The following is a 16,106-nucleotide window of genomic DNA, read 5'->3' as shown; positions in this document are numbered from 1 at the left end:
TATATTATAAGCTTTCCTTCCAAGCGATAGTTATTAAAGAGCTCTTTTCTTAAGCCTATTAGTCATAACTTGGGCTGTAATACCCCAGATCAGTCTAGGGTTATTTCTCTGTTGAAAGCTTTATTTCCAGAGAGAGAATGCAAATCAACAACTCTTTCATTTTTTGGTTCCTCTCTATGTTTATAAGTCTCATCTCAAATAAAATTGTTTTTTTCTTTCCAGAGCTCACCAATGTTCCTACAGATTTAAGTGCCAAGTTTATAAAAGCACAAATACCTACCTTAATCTCGATTTGGAAACCTCCATCTGGAGCCCTGGCCTGTCTCAGCACTGCAGACTTGACCAGCTGCCTCCACCAAGTCTGTGCTGCAGAGTGGGGAGAATTTTCCAGCCCCAGACAGTAAAGATGTTTATTGCCAGAATTTGAAGCCATAATAAACTATGCTGTTCCAAATTAACTTCATTTTAAAAGAAGTTGGTTTTTAAAATACACTTCTCTTATGAAAACATTCCAGCATTCTAAGCGGAAAATCATGTCTCACATACTCTGGGTGAATGTGTCAGTACAAATCCCACAGAAACGGACATTGAAAATTGCAGCTCCTTGTATTTAAGGATGCTTTGTGACCTCGTTAAGCTATCAGAAAGGTTAATACAATCAGGGTATTATAACATGTTACAGTTTATTTATATGTTCATTTGATTTAAGCAATATGAGTTTCCCTTTTTCCCAAGGATTTAAAACCTGCTGATTTGATTGCATATTTTAATGATAATCAAATAATATTCATTTGGGACTGCTCTCCTCTTATGTTCTTTCTTTGTATCAGTGAATTGTTTATGCAAGAATGGTCTAATATAGGGATAGTTTGCTTTTAAATTTTCCAATTATAGGCAAAAGTACATTTTTAGGTGGTATGGTACTTTGGATCAAAACTTCCAAAAATTTAGTTGCTTTTATATTTCTTCCCCTTTTCTGCCCTATGCTTCATTATTTCTATGTTTATAATTTTTAAAAATTAACTCAAGTTGGAAGACTTCATGCATTGCAGATACTTGGAAAAAAGAATAAGGGAAGGACATTATGCTAAGTGAAATAAGCCAGTTTCAACAAGATATATACTGTATGAGTCCACCTATATGAGATTTCTCATATCAGAGAACCAAATTCAAAGAAACAGAAAGTAGAATGGTGGTTGCCAGAAGCTGGGGAGAGTGGGGAACCAGTAGTTGTTTAATGGGTACAGAGTTTCAGATGAAAAGAGTTCTGGAGGTTGGCTGTACAACAATGTCAATGTACTTAACACTACTGAACTGTACACTTAAAAATGGTTAAGGTGGTAAATTTTATGTGTATTTTACCACAATTTTTAAAAAAGAATAATTGGATTAAACCAGCAATTTATAAACTATATGACATTTATCAATTTATTTTTAAGTAAAAATATATGCAACAGTTGAGCTTCTGTATATAAAATGAACCAGGTAAGCACAGATGTTTTAATAACACAAGAACTATAGTTAGGAACTCAGAGAAAAATCAACTGTAACGTAGTACAGAACAAGCGACCAGGTAAGTGCAAAGGACATTGTTGGGGGGTGTGCCCACACGCACGTTTCAGGAACCTACAGAAGAGCCTTTTATCTTGCAGTAGCTAATCAATATTTGTATGGTTGGATTTTATCTTGGGTAAATAGAGGTGGTTCTCAAGAACTGTGATTAGTGAACCTCAGGTGCTACCACAATGCCAGGAAGCAGATAGTCACCTAGAAAGAAAGATAGAAACAACTTTAATCATCTTAGTAAATATAGATGTTTATGTATTTTAAAAACACAAGGTCCCCAAATGACCGGCTGCCTGGAGCAGAGCTGCCCACCAGCCTGGACTCCACACAGGCCTCGACATGAAGGAAAAATAAATCTCGTTATTCTTAAAAAATAAATACATAAATCAATAAATATAAAATAAAAACACTGTCTGGTTTATTTTTCCCCCATTTCAAAAGAAATGTTTTTATACTACTCAGCCATAAAAAAGAATGGAATTTTGCCATTTGCAACAACATGGATGGACTTGGAGGGTATTGTGCTAAGTGAAATAAGTCAGACAAAGACAAATACTGTATGATATCACTTATATGTGGAATCTAAAACATGTAACGAACTAGTGAATATAACAAAAAAGAAACAGACCCACAGATACAGAAAACAAATTAGTGGTTACCAGAGGGGAGAAGGAAGGAGGGAGGAGCAAGATGGGAGTAGGCGATTAAGGGGTACAAACTATTATGTATAAAATAATCTACAGGGGACTTCCCTAGTGGCACAGCAGATGGGACTCCACGCTCCCAATGCAGGGGGTCTGGGTTCGATCCCTGGTCAGGGAACTAGATCTCACATGCATAGTGCAACTAAGAGTTCGCATGCCACAACGAAGGAGCCCTGGAGCTGCAACTAAGGAGCCTGCCTGCTGCAGCTAAGACCCAGTGCAACCAAATAAATAAATAAATAATTGTTTAATAAAATAAATAAAATAAACTACAAGGAAATATACAACACAGGGAATATAGCCAATATTTTATAACAACTTTAAATGAATTATAACCTTTAAAAATTGTGAATCACTATATTGTACACCTGTAACATATAGTATTGTACATCAACTATACTTCAATTAAAAACATGATATAAAAAAATAAATATATAGGATGAACACATTTTTAAAGTTTAAATCTTTGGGTAATATATTTCCATATTACAAAATCCAACAAGCATAAAATAGCACAGAGTAAAGTCTCTCTATAATCCTCAGCACAGTGCTACTGATAGACATTAAAAATGTTATTGGGACTTCCCTGATGGTGCAGTGGTTAAGAATCCACCTGCAAATGCAGGGGACATGGGTCGAGCCCTGGTCTGGGAAGATCCCACATGTCGTGGAGCAACGAAGCCCATGTGCCACAACAACTGACCCTGTGCTCTAGAGCCCATGAGCCACAACTACTGAGCCCATGTGCCACAACTACTGAAGCCCATGTGCCTAGAGCCTGTGCTCCACAACGAGAAGCCACTGCAGTCAGAAGTCCGCGCACTGCAACAAACAGTAGGCCCCACTAGCCGCAATTAGAGAAAGCCCACGTGCAGCAACGAAGACCCAACACAGCCAAAAAGTAATAAATAAATAAATAAATTTATATATTTAAAAAAATGTTATTAGTTTCTTGTAAATCCATTCATTCAAATACATATATATAATACATTCATTATATAACATTCATTTATATATATAACGTGCTTATACTGTACCTTCTAGTGTTTTTTCTCAAAATTTTTTTAACATCTTTATTGGAGTATAATTGCTTTACAACGGTGTGTTAGTTTCTGCTTCACAACAAAATGAATCAGTTTTATATATACATATGTTCCCATATCTCTTCCCGCTTGCGTTTCCCTCCTTCCAACCCTCCCTATCCCACCCCTCCAGGCGGTCACAAAGCACCAAGCTGATCTCCCTGTGCTATGCGACTCCTTCCCACTAGCTATCTACCTTACGTTTGGTAGTGTATATATGTCCATGCCTCTCTCTCGCTTTGTCACAGCTTACCCTTCCCCCTCCCCATATCCTCAAGTCCATTCTCCAGTAAGTGTGTGACTTTATTCCTGTTTTACCCCTAGGTTCTTCACGACATTTTTTTTCTTAAATTCCATGTATATGTGTTAGCATACAGTATTTGTCTCTCTCTTTCTGACTTACTTCACTCTGTATGACAGACTCTAGGTCTATTCACCTCATTACAAATAGCTCAATTTCATTTCTTTTTATGGCTGAGTAATATTCCATTGTATACATGTGCCACATCTTCTTTATCCATTCATCCGATGATGGACACTTAGGTTGTTTCCATCTCCGGGCTATTGTAAATAGAGCTGCAATGAACAGTTTGGTACATGACTCTTTTTGAACTATGGTTTTCTCAGGGTATATGCCCAGTAGTGGGATTGCTGGGTCATATGGTAGTTCTATTTCTAGTTTTTTAAGGAACCTCCATACTGTTCTCCATAGTGGCTGTACCAATTTACGTTCCCACCAACAATGCAAGAGGGTTCCCTTTTCTCCACACCCTCTCCAGCATTTATTGTTTGTAGATTTTTTGATGATGGCCATTCTGACTGGTGTGAGGTGATACTTCATTGTAGTTCTGATTTGCATTTCTCTAATGATCAGTGATGTTGAGCATCCTTTCATGTGTTTGTTGGCAATCTGTATATCTTCTTTGCAGAAATGTCTATTTAGATCTTCTGCCCATATTTGGATTGGGTTGTTAGTTTTTTGTTATTGAGCTGCATGAGCTACTTGTAAATTTTGGAGATTAAACCTTTGTCAGTTGCTTCGTTTGCAAATATTTTCTCCCATTCTGTCTGAGGGTTGTCTTTTCGTCTTATTTATGGTTTCCTTTGCTGTGCAAAAGCTTTTTAGTTTCATTAGGTCTCATTTGTTTATTTTTGTTTTTATTTCCATTTCTCTAGGAGGTAGGACAAAAAGGATCTTGCTGTGATTTATGTCATAGAGTGATCTATGTTTTCCTCTAAGAGTTTTATAGTGTTTGGCCTTACATTTAGGTCTTTAATCCATTTTGAGTTTATTTTTTTGTATAGTGTTAGGGAGTGCTCTAATTTCGTTCTATTTTTGTGTATTGTGTTAGGGAGTGCTCTAATTTCATTCTTTTACATGTAGCTGTCCAGTTTTCCCAGCACCACTTATTGAAGAGGCTGTCCTTTCTCCATTGTGTATTTTTGCCTCCTTTATCAAAACTAAGGTGACCATATATGTGTGGGTTTATCTCTGGGCTTTCTATCCTGTTCCATTGATCTATATTTCTGTTCTTGTGCCAGTACCATACTGTCTTTATTACTGTAGCTTTGTAGTATAGTCTGAAGTCAGGGAGCCTGATTCCTCCAGCTCCGTTTTTCTTTCTCAAGATTGCTTTGGCTATTCAGGGTCTTTTGTGTTTCCATACAAATTGTGAAATTTTTTGCTCTAGTTCAGTGAAAAATGCCATTGGTACCTTGATAGGGATTGCACTGCATCTGTAGATTGCTTTGGGTAGTAGAGTCATTTTCACAATGTTGATTCTTCCAATCCAAGAACATGGTATATCTCTCCATCTGTATCATCTTTCATTTCTTTCATCAGTGTCTTTAGTTTTCTGCATACAGGTCTTTTGTCTCCTTAGGTAGGTTTATTCCTAGGTATTTTATTCTTTTTGTTGCAATGGTAAATGGGAGTATTTCCTTAATTTCTCTTTCAGACTTTTCATCATTAGGGTATAGGAATGCAAGAGATTTCTGTGCATTAATTTTGTATCCTGCTACTTTACCAGATTCATTGATTAGCACTAGCAGTTTTCTGGTAGCATCTTTAGGATTCTCTATGTATAGTACCATGTCATCTGCAAACAGGGACAGCTTTACTTCTTCTTTTCTGATTTGGATTCCTTTTATTTCTTTTTCTTCTCTGATTGCTGTGGCTGAAACTTCCAAAACTATGTTGAATAATAGTGGTGAGAGTGGACAACCTTGTCTTGTTTTTGATCTTAGTGGAAATGCTGTCAGTTTTTCACCATTGAGGACGATGTTGGCTGTGGGTTTGTCATATATGGCCTTTATTATGTTGAGGTAAGTTCCCTCTATGCCTACTTTCTGGAGAGTTTTTATCATAAATGGGTGTTGAATTTTGTCGAAAGTTTTTTCTGCATCTATTGAGATGATCATATGGTTTTTCTCCTTCAGTTTGTTAATATGGTTTATCACATTGATTGAATTGCGTATATTGAAGAATCCTTGCATTCCTGGGATAAACTCCACTTGATCATGGTGTATGATCCTTTTAATGTGCTGTTGGATTCTGTTTGCTAGTATTTTGTTGAGGATTTTTGCATCTATGTTCATCAGTGATATTGGTCTGTAGTTTTTTTTCTTTGTGACATCTTTGTCTGGTTTTGGAATCAGGGTGATGGTGGCCTCGTAGAATGAGTTTGGGAGTGTTCCTCCCTCTGCTATATTTTGGAACATTCTCTAAATGTTTGATAGAATTCGCCTGTGAAGCCATCTGGTACTGGGCTTTTGTTTGTTGGCAGATTTTTAATCACAGTCTCAATTTCAGTGCTTGTGATTGGTCTGTTTATATTTTCTATTTCTTCCTGGTTCAGTCTCGGAAGGTTGTGCTTTTCTAAGAATGTGTCCATTTCTTCCACGTTGTCCATTTTATTGGCATATAGTTGCTTGTAGTAACCACTCATGATTCTTTGTATTTTTGCAGTATTTTTCTGGATGAGTCTGGCTAATAGTTTATCAATTTTGTTTATCTTCTCAAAGAACCAGCTTTTAGTTTTATTGATCTTTGCTACTGTTTCCTTCATTTCTTTTTCATTTATTTCTTATCTGATATTTATGATTTCTTTCCTTCTGCTAACTTTGGGGTTTTTTTGTTCTTCTTTCTCTAATTGCTTTAGGTGTAAGGTTAGGTTTTTTATTTGAGATGTTTCTTGTTTCTTGAGGTAGGATTGTGTTGCTATAACCTTCCCTCTTAGAACTGCTTTTGCTGCATCCCACTGGTTTTGGGTCATCGTGTTTTCACTGTCATATGTCCCCCTCCCCCTTTTAAAGTTTCTCTTAAGATGCAAGAGGGAAAAGATATGGGAACATATGTATATGTATAACTGATTCACTTTGTTATAAAGCAGACACTAACACACCATTGTGAAGCAATTATACTCCAATAAAGATGTAAAAATAAATAAATAAATAAATAAAGTTTCTCTTAAGTTGTTAATATGCAAGTTAAATCTGACTTTACAGGTTTGTAAACTCCTTGATGGCTAAAATCCTCTCTCTCTTTTGTTTCTCCCACAGGTCATATAATATACACTGAAGTATTTTGGACTTAGTTTTATTCTTCTAATAATTAAGGTCATACTTGACATCATCCTGAAAAAGAATCAATGTGTGTTCTATTCAACACCATTCTAAGCATTTCATTTAATGTCTCTGGCATAGTCAAAACTCAGTTGTGAGAAGGCTAGAGATAGTGACAGTGAAAAACAAAATAGCATTGTTCAAAGAATCTTATTTTTACCTTTGGTCTTACCCAAGACTTCTAAAACTGGAGTTACTAAAAAGTGATTAAATTGATTTATTTATTTAGTACATACTAAGTGCCAGATACTATACAAGGCACAAGGATGATTCAATCTCTGCAGAAGTCATTTCCTTTCTCTCTGTTTTCAGTGTTGTACAGCAAGAAATTAAGGGCTGAGTAGTCCATAACTAGATAATCAAGCCCGAAATAATCAGGCATTGGCTGCGGTTTTAAAAATAAATTTAAAAAGCCATAAGAAACAAACTATAAGTAATAGGATGCAAAATATTCAAGGTGTTACTGCTGGACAATTTATGAATTATTTTCTTCTTTTCTACAATAAATCCATCTCTCTATCTCACAGGTCAGTTTTCACCTGACTGCAACTACATTTCTCACATTTACACGAAAATAAATGGGCAAATACTACTGTCATTTAATTAAAACCCACTCTGTAGTGCTCACTGTGCCATGCTCTGTGGTTTGTGCTTTACACGCTCTAATCTAATCCTTACAATAGCCCTAAAATAACTGAAAAAAATTGTTATCCCCATTTTATAGATAAGGCAACTGAAGTTCTGAGAACATTTAGGCAGTTGCCCAAAGTAATAGAGTAAATGACAAATCTGGGGTTTGATTCCTATTCTTTGTGACTCAGCTCTAAAGGGTGAAACTCCATCAGTAAAACCCATGAAACATTTTTTTAATTTTAAAATTAATATTGTTAATGTGATTATTTACCCATCCCCCATGTTCTATGAGTTAATATACTTCATTAAATTAAATAAGCATGGAAGACTATATGCCTTTTAGTCACCTGCACAAAAATAAGGAAAGGAAACTGCATTTTGACAAGTGCCAAATACCATAAATTATATTAGAGTATAATTATAGACTGTATGTAGTATAAGGCTTCCAATATTACAGTCTGCAAAACTAATGTGAATTCCCCATCATGTTAAGATCTCTCATAGTTTGACTCTGCTAGACAAAATGGCACAAGGGTCATTACTTATGATTAACAAAGTGATGCAGAACTTCGTTGGAAAAGTCAAAAGGGGCTGTAATTAGGAGATTAACTCATTATTTATGCAGTAATCTGGTTTGATCAGCCTGAGAAAGGGTACTTTTCTAGTTCTTGTTTCTGAACGGAGTGAGCTGAAAGTTTAACCCTGTACGCTAGGTCAAGGTGTACAGCTCTAGAGCCTGATGCTCTTTCTGCGGTGCCACTCTTTCTCCTCAATGTGCTTTTATATCACAATGTATTTACCACACTATTTTAATAAACAGGGAATGGATCATACAGCAAAATATAGTTCTAAGGCTTTCTTTATCCTCTGTTATATAAGTAAATTTTTAGTTAAATGATTTAGTGTAAATGAGCAGGACCCTGTGGAACCTTCCCGGGACAGATGACCCCGCCACAACCTCCATCCTCCACCTGCCTCATGTTTGTAGAAAAACTTTAGCCTCCTAGGCCTTCCCCCAGTTCCAAAGAATAAATTTAATCTGAGAAATGAGAAAATGCAGAGGAAAATAGGCAAGCAAGACAAATTAATCGTTTTGCTATTAAACAAAGTCAAGGACATTTAGTACCTCCTCAAGGACTATAGATAATATCCTGAGCCATATCCTTTGAGCTGTTTTGCAGATACTGGAACCCCCACAAGGTAGAAGAAGTTAACTGTATACTGCCCACAAGCACATAGACCCCAGGCCAGTTGGAACCAGAAGGCCTAGCTGACCAAAGATTTATGGCTCAGATAATGTTCCAACCACAAGTGAGACATGATGGCTACTTCTGTGTGATCAAGACAATCATCTCTGAAAATAGAAGATGGCCCCCTCCCCAGAATGTAGCCCTTTCCTCTTTTCCCTGTGTAATCGCAAAGCAAAACCTGGGGAGTAGGGATTTGGTTCTTTGGGACATGACTCCACCTTCTCCCCAGGATTGCTGGCTTCCTCAATAAAGCCATCTTTCCTTTTCACCCAACACTTGCCTCTCGGTATTGGATTCCTGAGTGATGATCAGGTGAACCTGAGTTCAGTAACATTAGTATGGAGAAAATTTTCCAGTACCATTATCAGATTATATCATGGTGAATTGCTGTTAAATAATATATTACTTCTTCTGAAATTTAACATCCACTTAGCTTAGATTTCTGTACTTTGTGTCTTGCTTTGCAAAAGGCTAATATAATTTGAATATAAAGAAGGAAAAGGAATGAGTATTTGCATTACAAAAGCATCCCTGGACAATTATTCATTTATTTCAGGATTCCAATTTTGGCTGTTTTCTCAGTGGATTCTCTTCTTCTCACCCACCACCACCCTCCTCCAAATGACTGTTACCTCAACCCTGAACTGACTGAAATCCTAAATGATATCCCATTTTCTACTCTTGCCATGGGGTCTTGCACACACTTTTCTTCCTGCCTTCAAAGCGCTGTCCCTTCACAGTCTCCTGACCCCTTCACCCTTAGTGATTTTTTTTTTTGGCCCCGCCACATGCGAGATCTTAGTTCCCCAACAGGGGACTGAACCCGTGCTCCCTGCAGTGTAAGCATAAAGTCTTAACCACTGGATCATCCGGGAATACCCGCTTAGTGCTTTTAAAATTTCAACTCAATAATCACTTTCTCAAGGAAACTTCCCAGAACTCCCTAAAGATAGAAATTATGCACATTATAGAACCCCACAGCACTATGTATTCTCCTGTAAAGGCAAAGTCTCTGGACCAAAATATCAATAGTGCCAAGGATGACAAACTCTGCTTTATACTTCTCTGGGAAAAGGAAGGCTCTAAATTAATGGTCTTGGGATATATTTATACTATTATTTAATAATGTATTAAATACGTTATATTGTATGTAATTATCTATTATAATTAGATAGCAATACAATTTATATGTATTTTTATTATTTATAATTACATATACTGTGCAAATATACTTTAATTAGTAAACATATATACATTATTAATTAATGTACCTTAACTATATGTATTAAAGATACACAGGGACTTCCCTGGTGGTCCAGTGGCAAAGAATCCACCTTACAATGCAAGGGATGGGGGTTTGATCCCTGGTCAGGGAACTAAGATCCCACATGCTGCGGGGCAGCTAAGCCCATGCACCACAACTACTGAGCTCACGTGCCTTAACTAGAGAGCCCGCTTGCTGCAAACTACAGAGCCCATGTGCCCTGGAGCCCGTGCCACAACTAGAGAAGAGAAACCCCACATGCCACAACTAGAGAGAAGCCCACACTCTGCATCAAAAGATCTCTCATGCCTCAACGAAGATCCTGCATGCTGCAACTAAGACCCAACACAGCCAAAATAAATAAGTAATAAAGATATATAGTTGAGATCTTGCATTAAGGAATGGCGTTTTTGTAAAGATAAGTGACATAAAATAATTGTTGACTGTTTTTGGAAAGGGAAAAGGGACAAATGGGATATCTATTATTGGCTTTGCTATTTAGAGATTGTTCATTTGAATCATCCCTGCCATATAGTGATTTGAAAAACATTTCTGGAGTATTAATAGTGACATTTTCATCTACAGCAAAGGTACAACATGACCTCACCTCTCAAGATTGGGTTAGAGGAGGGCGCCTGACTCAAATTTGGCCAGTGAAAAATTATTTTCCGGTGCTTTAAGATATCCTGTATCCTTAGAACAAATTCTCCTTTTTTGCTTAAACTAGCTTGAGAAAGTTTCTGTTACTTTCAAGCCAAGAGGCTTTAACCAAGAGAACTACTCTAGGGATGACTGTAAAATTCATCTCTAGGGGAACACTGCTCTTTTGAAAAACAGTTTAATGGGTCTTCTGGGTATATGAAAGTAAAATTTCATTCTGGAGTGAAGAAGCTCAGAAAAATTATGAACAGCTGTAATGCACAGTAATGTAAAGGGATGACTTCTTTGTGAGCAAGGTGCATCTTTTCAGGAGCATGTTAATTCTTGTTTACTTGTTGTTGTTGGAGAAGGAGAGGTCTTTATTATTATTTTTTTTTTTATTAGAGTTGGAGACAAAAAGAGATCAGAGTCTGGGAAAGGCAAGATTGGATAAAGGAGGCTTTTCCCTGGCCAGCTGAGTTGGCCCATGGAACAGAGTGAGTAGAGGATCCCCAATGAAGAAACATGACCAAGGAACTCCAATAGTAGATTATACTATCTAGTTTTAGGATTTTTCTTGCATTGTGCTCAGGTTTCACTGAAAAAACATTTTAACTTAGAAGTCTTGTCTTAACTGTGCTTTGTGGGAATAAGGAAGGAGTTGTGCTCAAGCTTAAGGACAAGGTATTGCTGGCAGTGTGTAGTGGCACAACCACTTTGGAAAGCTCTTTTTTTCTTTTATTTTTTACTGAAGTATACTTGATTTACAACGTTGTGTTACTGCTGTACAGCAAAGTGACTCAGTTATATTGATATATATATATATATATATACATTCTTTTTTTAAAGAGTATTTTTTAAAAATATTTATTTATTATTTATTTATTTTGGCTGTGCCGGATCTTAGTTGCGGCATGTGGGATCTTTAGCTGCGGCATGCGGGCTTCTTAGTTGCAGCATGTGGACTCTTAGATGCGGCACGCATGCAGGATCTAGTTCCCCGACCAGGAGTCAAACCTGGGGCCCCTGCATTGGGAGTGCCGAGTCCTACCCACTGGACCACGAGGGAAGTCCCTATATACGTTCTTTTTCATATTCTTTTCCATTATTTATTTTTAAATTTATTAAATTTATTAATTTTTGGCTGCACTGGGTTTTTGTTGCTGCGCGTGGGCTTTCTCTAGTTGCAGCGAGCGGGGGCTACTCTTCGTTGTGGTGCACGGGCTTCTCATTGCGGTGGCTTCTCTTGTTGCAGAGCACTAGCTCTAGGTAAGCAGGCTCAGTAGTTGTGGCTCTGGGGCTCTAGAGTGCAGGCTCAGTAGTTGTGGCGCATGGACTTAGCTGCTCCACATCATGTGGGATCTTCCCAAACCAGGACTTGAACCTGTGTCCCCTGCATTGGCAAAAGGATTCTTAACCACTGTGCCACCAGGGAAGCCCTCCATTATGTTTTATCAGAGGATACTGAATACAGTTCCCTGTGCTATAAAGTAGGACCTTGTTGTTTACCCATTCTATATATACCAGTTTGCATCTGCTAATCCCAAACTCCCATGAAAAGCTCTTTGACTGTGTCTTGTATACCCCCCAAGCCAGCAACTCTACCCTAGAAAAATTCTTGAACATGTGAATCAGGAGACTATTATAAGAATATTCATAGCAATGTACATAACAGTGGGAGGGAGTGCGGAAAGAAAAAAATCTAAATGTTGGAGATAAGAAAATGGATTTATAAATCATGGTATGTTCATATAATAGAACACTACAAAGCAGGGAAAACACAATTACATACAACAGGGATGGATTCTAGAAGCATAATGTTGATTGAAAAGAAGCAGCAGCATAATACAGCATGGAAGTAATTTTATCATTGAAAGACAAGTGAAAATAAACAGTATATTGTCTGGGAATATATATGGTAATTGCATAAAGAAAAGTTGAAATGATTTTTAAAAAATCAGGTTAGTGATTACCTTGAGAGGAAGCAGGGAAAAGGTGGGATATGGAAGGAGCACACAGGAAGAATCAATAATACAGGTTGTTTCATAAGTTGGGTGTACATTCACAGGTGTTCACTTTACTATGTTTGATAACTTACATTAATATATATTCTTTTTTACATATCAGACTTTCTAAAAATGAAAGAATAAAGTAATTGTCAAATTGCTTGACAGTACAGAGTTAAACTTCTACTGGCTGAGAGTGCAAAGAATTGTTTTGTTTTGTTTTTTAAGCTCTGGGGGTGGAGGGGTAAAGATTCCCACTTAAACAGCTGTCTTGAACATCTTTGTGAGCTAGGGCGTAATTTCCTCTGTTTGGGGGACATGAATGATTTCTGCCCAGCATTCCGCAGGAACTCTAAAGCAGTGAACGAAGAAATGGTGAGACCATATGGAGACAGCAGAAGGACAGTTACACTGTTGCAAAAACAGAACAGTGCTTTATATTCAACAAGTTGCTGTAGCTGGTTTACGTCCTTTTTATATAGTTCTATACAGTTTCCAAAGGTTGCAACATTTTCCCTTCTTAGAAACTGAGGGGAGGGACACTCCCTTTTTCCCTCTGCCTCCTTCCCACCCACCCTGCTTTGGCACCTGTTGTTCCCTAGGCTTGGAAGACCCTTCCCTGCTTTGTTGGTCGGCCGACTCGGTACCTCCTTTAAAATTTTAAGTTTAAGGGCTAATGCCTTTTGGAAACTGTCTTCTCTCACTCTTTGATTTCTCATCCAAGCATCATCACAGCTCTGAGATTTCTGGGTAACTCTCTTCGTCAAACCTGCTTCCGGGAGGGTAAGATTAGCTTACCCAAGCTAATCTGCGAGGATAGCGCAGTGGGGACGGAGAAGCGGGTTCCTGGGTCAAGCCGACTTGTTCAAACCCCGACCCACCTACGTCTCTGCGGGTTTGGATTAATCACAGGGCTTCGGGTTCTTCAGTTTGATTGAGGAAGGCTTTGACTCCAAAAAGTTAATACTCGACATACCCAGCCACCGCTTAGCACCTCCCGGTGTCCTCGTCCTTTCTCCCGGAGCCTCAGGGCTGGACCGAATCATCCTACAAACGTCTCCAGTTTTAATACTGGAGGTGGCCTCATCGCCGCACCTCGCTGGGCGGAGAAAGTCCTCCAAGCGGAAGGAGGGGCCTGATGCAGGGGGCCGAAGAGACCGCCTTGGCGGCACTCTAGCCCGCCGAGGTCACTCAGCTCTCCCCACGTGGGGTTCCTGATTGGCTGAAGGCCGTCGGTCGCACACTCGTTTTCCGGGATGGAGGCGGTCCTAGAAGGAGCACGACTTCCGGCGTAAGGTGTAGTCGTCGCGTGTCCGATCAGATGGCGGCACCGTTGCTTCACACGCGGTTGCCTGGAGATGCCGCCGCTTCGGCAGCTGCAGTCAAGACGCTGGGCGCGTCGAGGACCGGGTAAGAACCAAGGACGCTTCCTTCTGCGCGCCTGGGACCAAAGCCCAGGACCGGGATTAGGGAGCTGAAGGGTCTGGGGCAGAGCTAACGGAGTGGGGTGGGAGCAGAGGGAAGAGGGTCACTTCATGTCCTCTAGAGTGAGTCCATGCCCCTTAGATGGGTAATAAAAATGGGAGAGGGGATGGAAAAATGAACCTATTCGCTGTTCCATAGTCCCTCCTTTCTCCCCACTGGTTCCTTTATAGCATCCCAGGCCTGGGTATTGCATTCTGTTCCTTTACTCTTCCCTCCTGCTTCTTCGACTAGCTTTGGAAAGAGGTCCCTGGGCTATTTGGGTTATTAGCCAAATGCTGTCACTGACGGAAAATTGCGTCTTACGTTTTGCTTGTTTGTTTTTTAAAATTTGTTTTGACATACGTTTGTTTAACAGTGTTTATATCTAGCTCAGCTTTTAAAGACCCTAACGCCCGTGAAACACTTCGGGGTTTAACTTTGAGAGTCCTTAGCAGGATGCTATGTTTTTTCACTAATCTGCTCTGTTTAAAAGAAGCAAACTTTGCGGAACACTTGGCATAATATCATTCATTTTATATATATATATATAATATATATAGGGTTTTTTTGTTTGTTTTTTTCCGGTACGCGGGCCTCTCGCCGCCGTGGCCTCTCCCGCCGCGGAGCACAGGCTCCGGACGCGCAGGCTCAGCGGCCATGGCTCACGGGCCCAGCCGCTCCGCGGTATGTGGGGTCTTCCCCGACCAGGGCACGAACCCGTGTCCCCTGCATCAGCAGGCGGACTCTCAACCACTGCGCCACCAGGGAAGCCCGTATAATATATATTTTTTAAGTGCCTACTTTTGGCGTTAGGCATGGGGGACAGTATATCAAAAGAGACAGTGTCCCTGGTCTCAACAGACCTTCAGTCTAAGGAGGGAAAGACAGTAGATAAGTAAACGATGATTTCAGATAGTGGTAACTGCTGTGAAGAAATAAAACAGTGTGATGGTAGGGGAGAGGGAGAGGATGGGTACTTTCGATTTCTGATGGGGAAGGTCTCTGACATTTGAGCTTCAACTTGAATGAAGACAAGGGTCCAACCATGTACACATCTGGAGAGTGTTTCTGACAGAGGGAATAATAAGTAAAATGGGAATCTGCTTGGCAGGTTTGAAGAACAGAAAGGACCCTGGCTGCAGTACGGTAAGTGGTTAGAGGTGAGGTCAGAGAGGTAGGCAGGGGCCAGATTAATGTAGGACCTTGAAGACGATAAAGAGTAGGAAACCTCTAGAGAATTTAAGCAAGAGAGTAGAGTAGCATGATCTGTCTTAAGTTTTTGAAAGATCATTAGATCACTGAATGAAGAGTGGATTGCTGGGGGACTCAAGTGGAAGGAGGGAGGCCAATTAGGAGGCTTTAGCAGAAGTCCCACTGAATGATGTTGGTTCAATAAGTATTGGCTGTTATAGCTTTTATTTTTCCCTGTCATGCACTTAATGGCTTGATAATCTTGGTTCTATAGGCTTTCAGATATGCTTGCACTAGAAAATGATTTCTTCAATTCTCCCCCAAGAAAAACTGTTCGGTTTGGTGGAACTGTGACAGAAGTGTTGCTGAAGTACAGAAAGGTAAGAGGTGATAATGTGAGGTTGGTGGGGGTTTTTCCCAGCTTTGTTGAAATATAATTGATATATTGAGGTTTGAATTTTGCTAGTCAGAATACAATTATAGCTGTTATACTAAAAACCAGTAGATAAATAAAATGGATTTTAGATATCAATATTGAAATGAAATAAATTTAACAACAGCACGGTGCTGTCAGTTCAGAATTAGAGTAGTAACCCCTTTACTGAGGTTTCACATTTTCAAGTGCTTTATTTACCTAGTGTCTTTTAAAATCTTTAGCAAATAGTAGAATAAAAAACCATTAG

General features: G+C 39.1%; 1 protein-coding gene across 7 annotated transcripts in view; it reads left to right on the top strand.

The window, feature by feature from the left end:
- The first annotated feature begins 13,614 nt into the window (after nucleotides 1-13,614).
- Nucleotides 13,615-16,106, top strand: part of RRN3 (RNA polymerase I transcription factor RRN3) — a 29,117-nt gene continuing 26,625 nt past the window's right edge. For 2 of the 7 annotated variants that reach the window (XR_016387808.1, XR_016387809.1), the window contains exons 1-2: nucleotides 13,615-14,178; nucleotides 15,698-15,803. Coding sequence is in view for 5 of the 7 variants with exons in the window: in XM_089896122.1 (XP_089752248.1) it covers nucleotides 14,090-14,178; nucleotides 15,698-15,803 (195 nt within the window). In the remaining 2 variants the exon portion in view is untranslated. The remainder of the gene's footprint in view (nucleotides 14,179-15,697; nucleotides 15,804-16,106) is intronic. The other 5 variants (XM_089896122.1, XM_022552210.2, XM_089896124.1 and 2 more) reach the window with 4 other exon arrangements.

The sequence above is a fragment of the Delphinapterus leucas genome, chromosome 15 (genome assembly GCF_059928025.1).
Source record: "Delphinapterus leucas isolate spDelLeu-1000000601 "Yukka" chromosome 15, BTC_Dleu_Yukka2, whole genome shotgun sequence".
NCBI classification, from domain to species: domain Eukaryota; kingdom Metazoa; phylum Chordata; class Mammalia; order Artiodactyla; family Monodontidae; genus Delphinapterus; species Delphinapterus leucas.
This window is presented reverse-complemented; position numbering and strand designations above follow the sequence as displayed.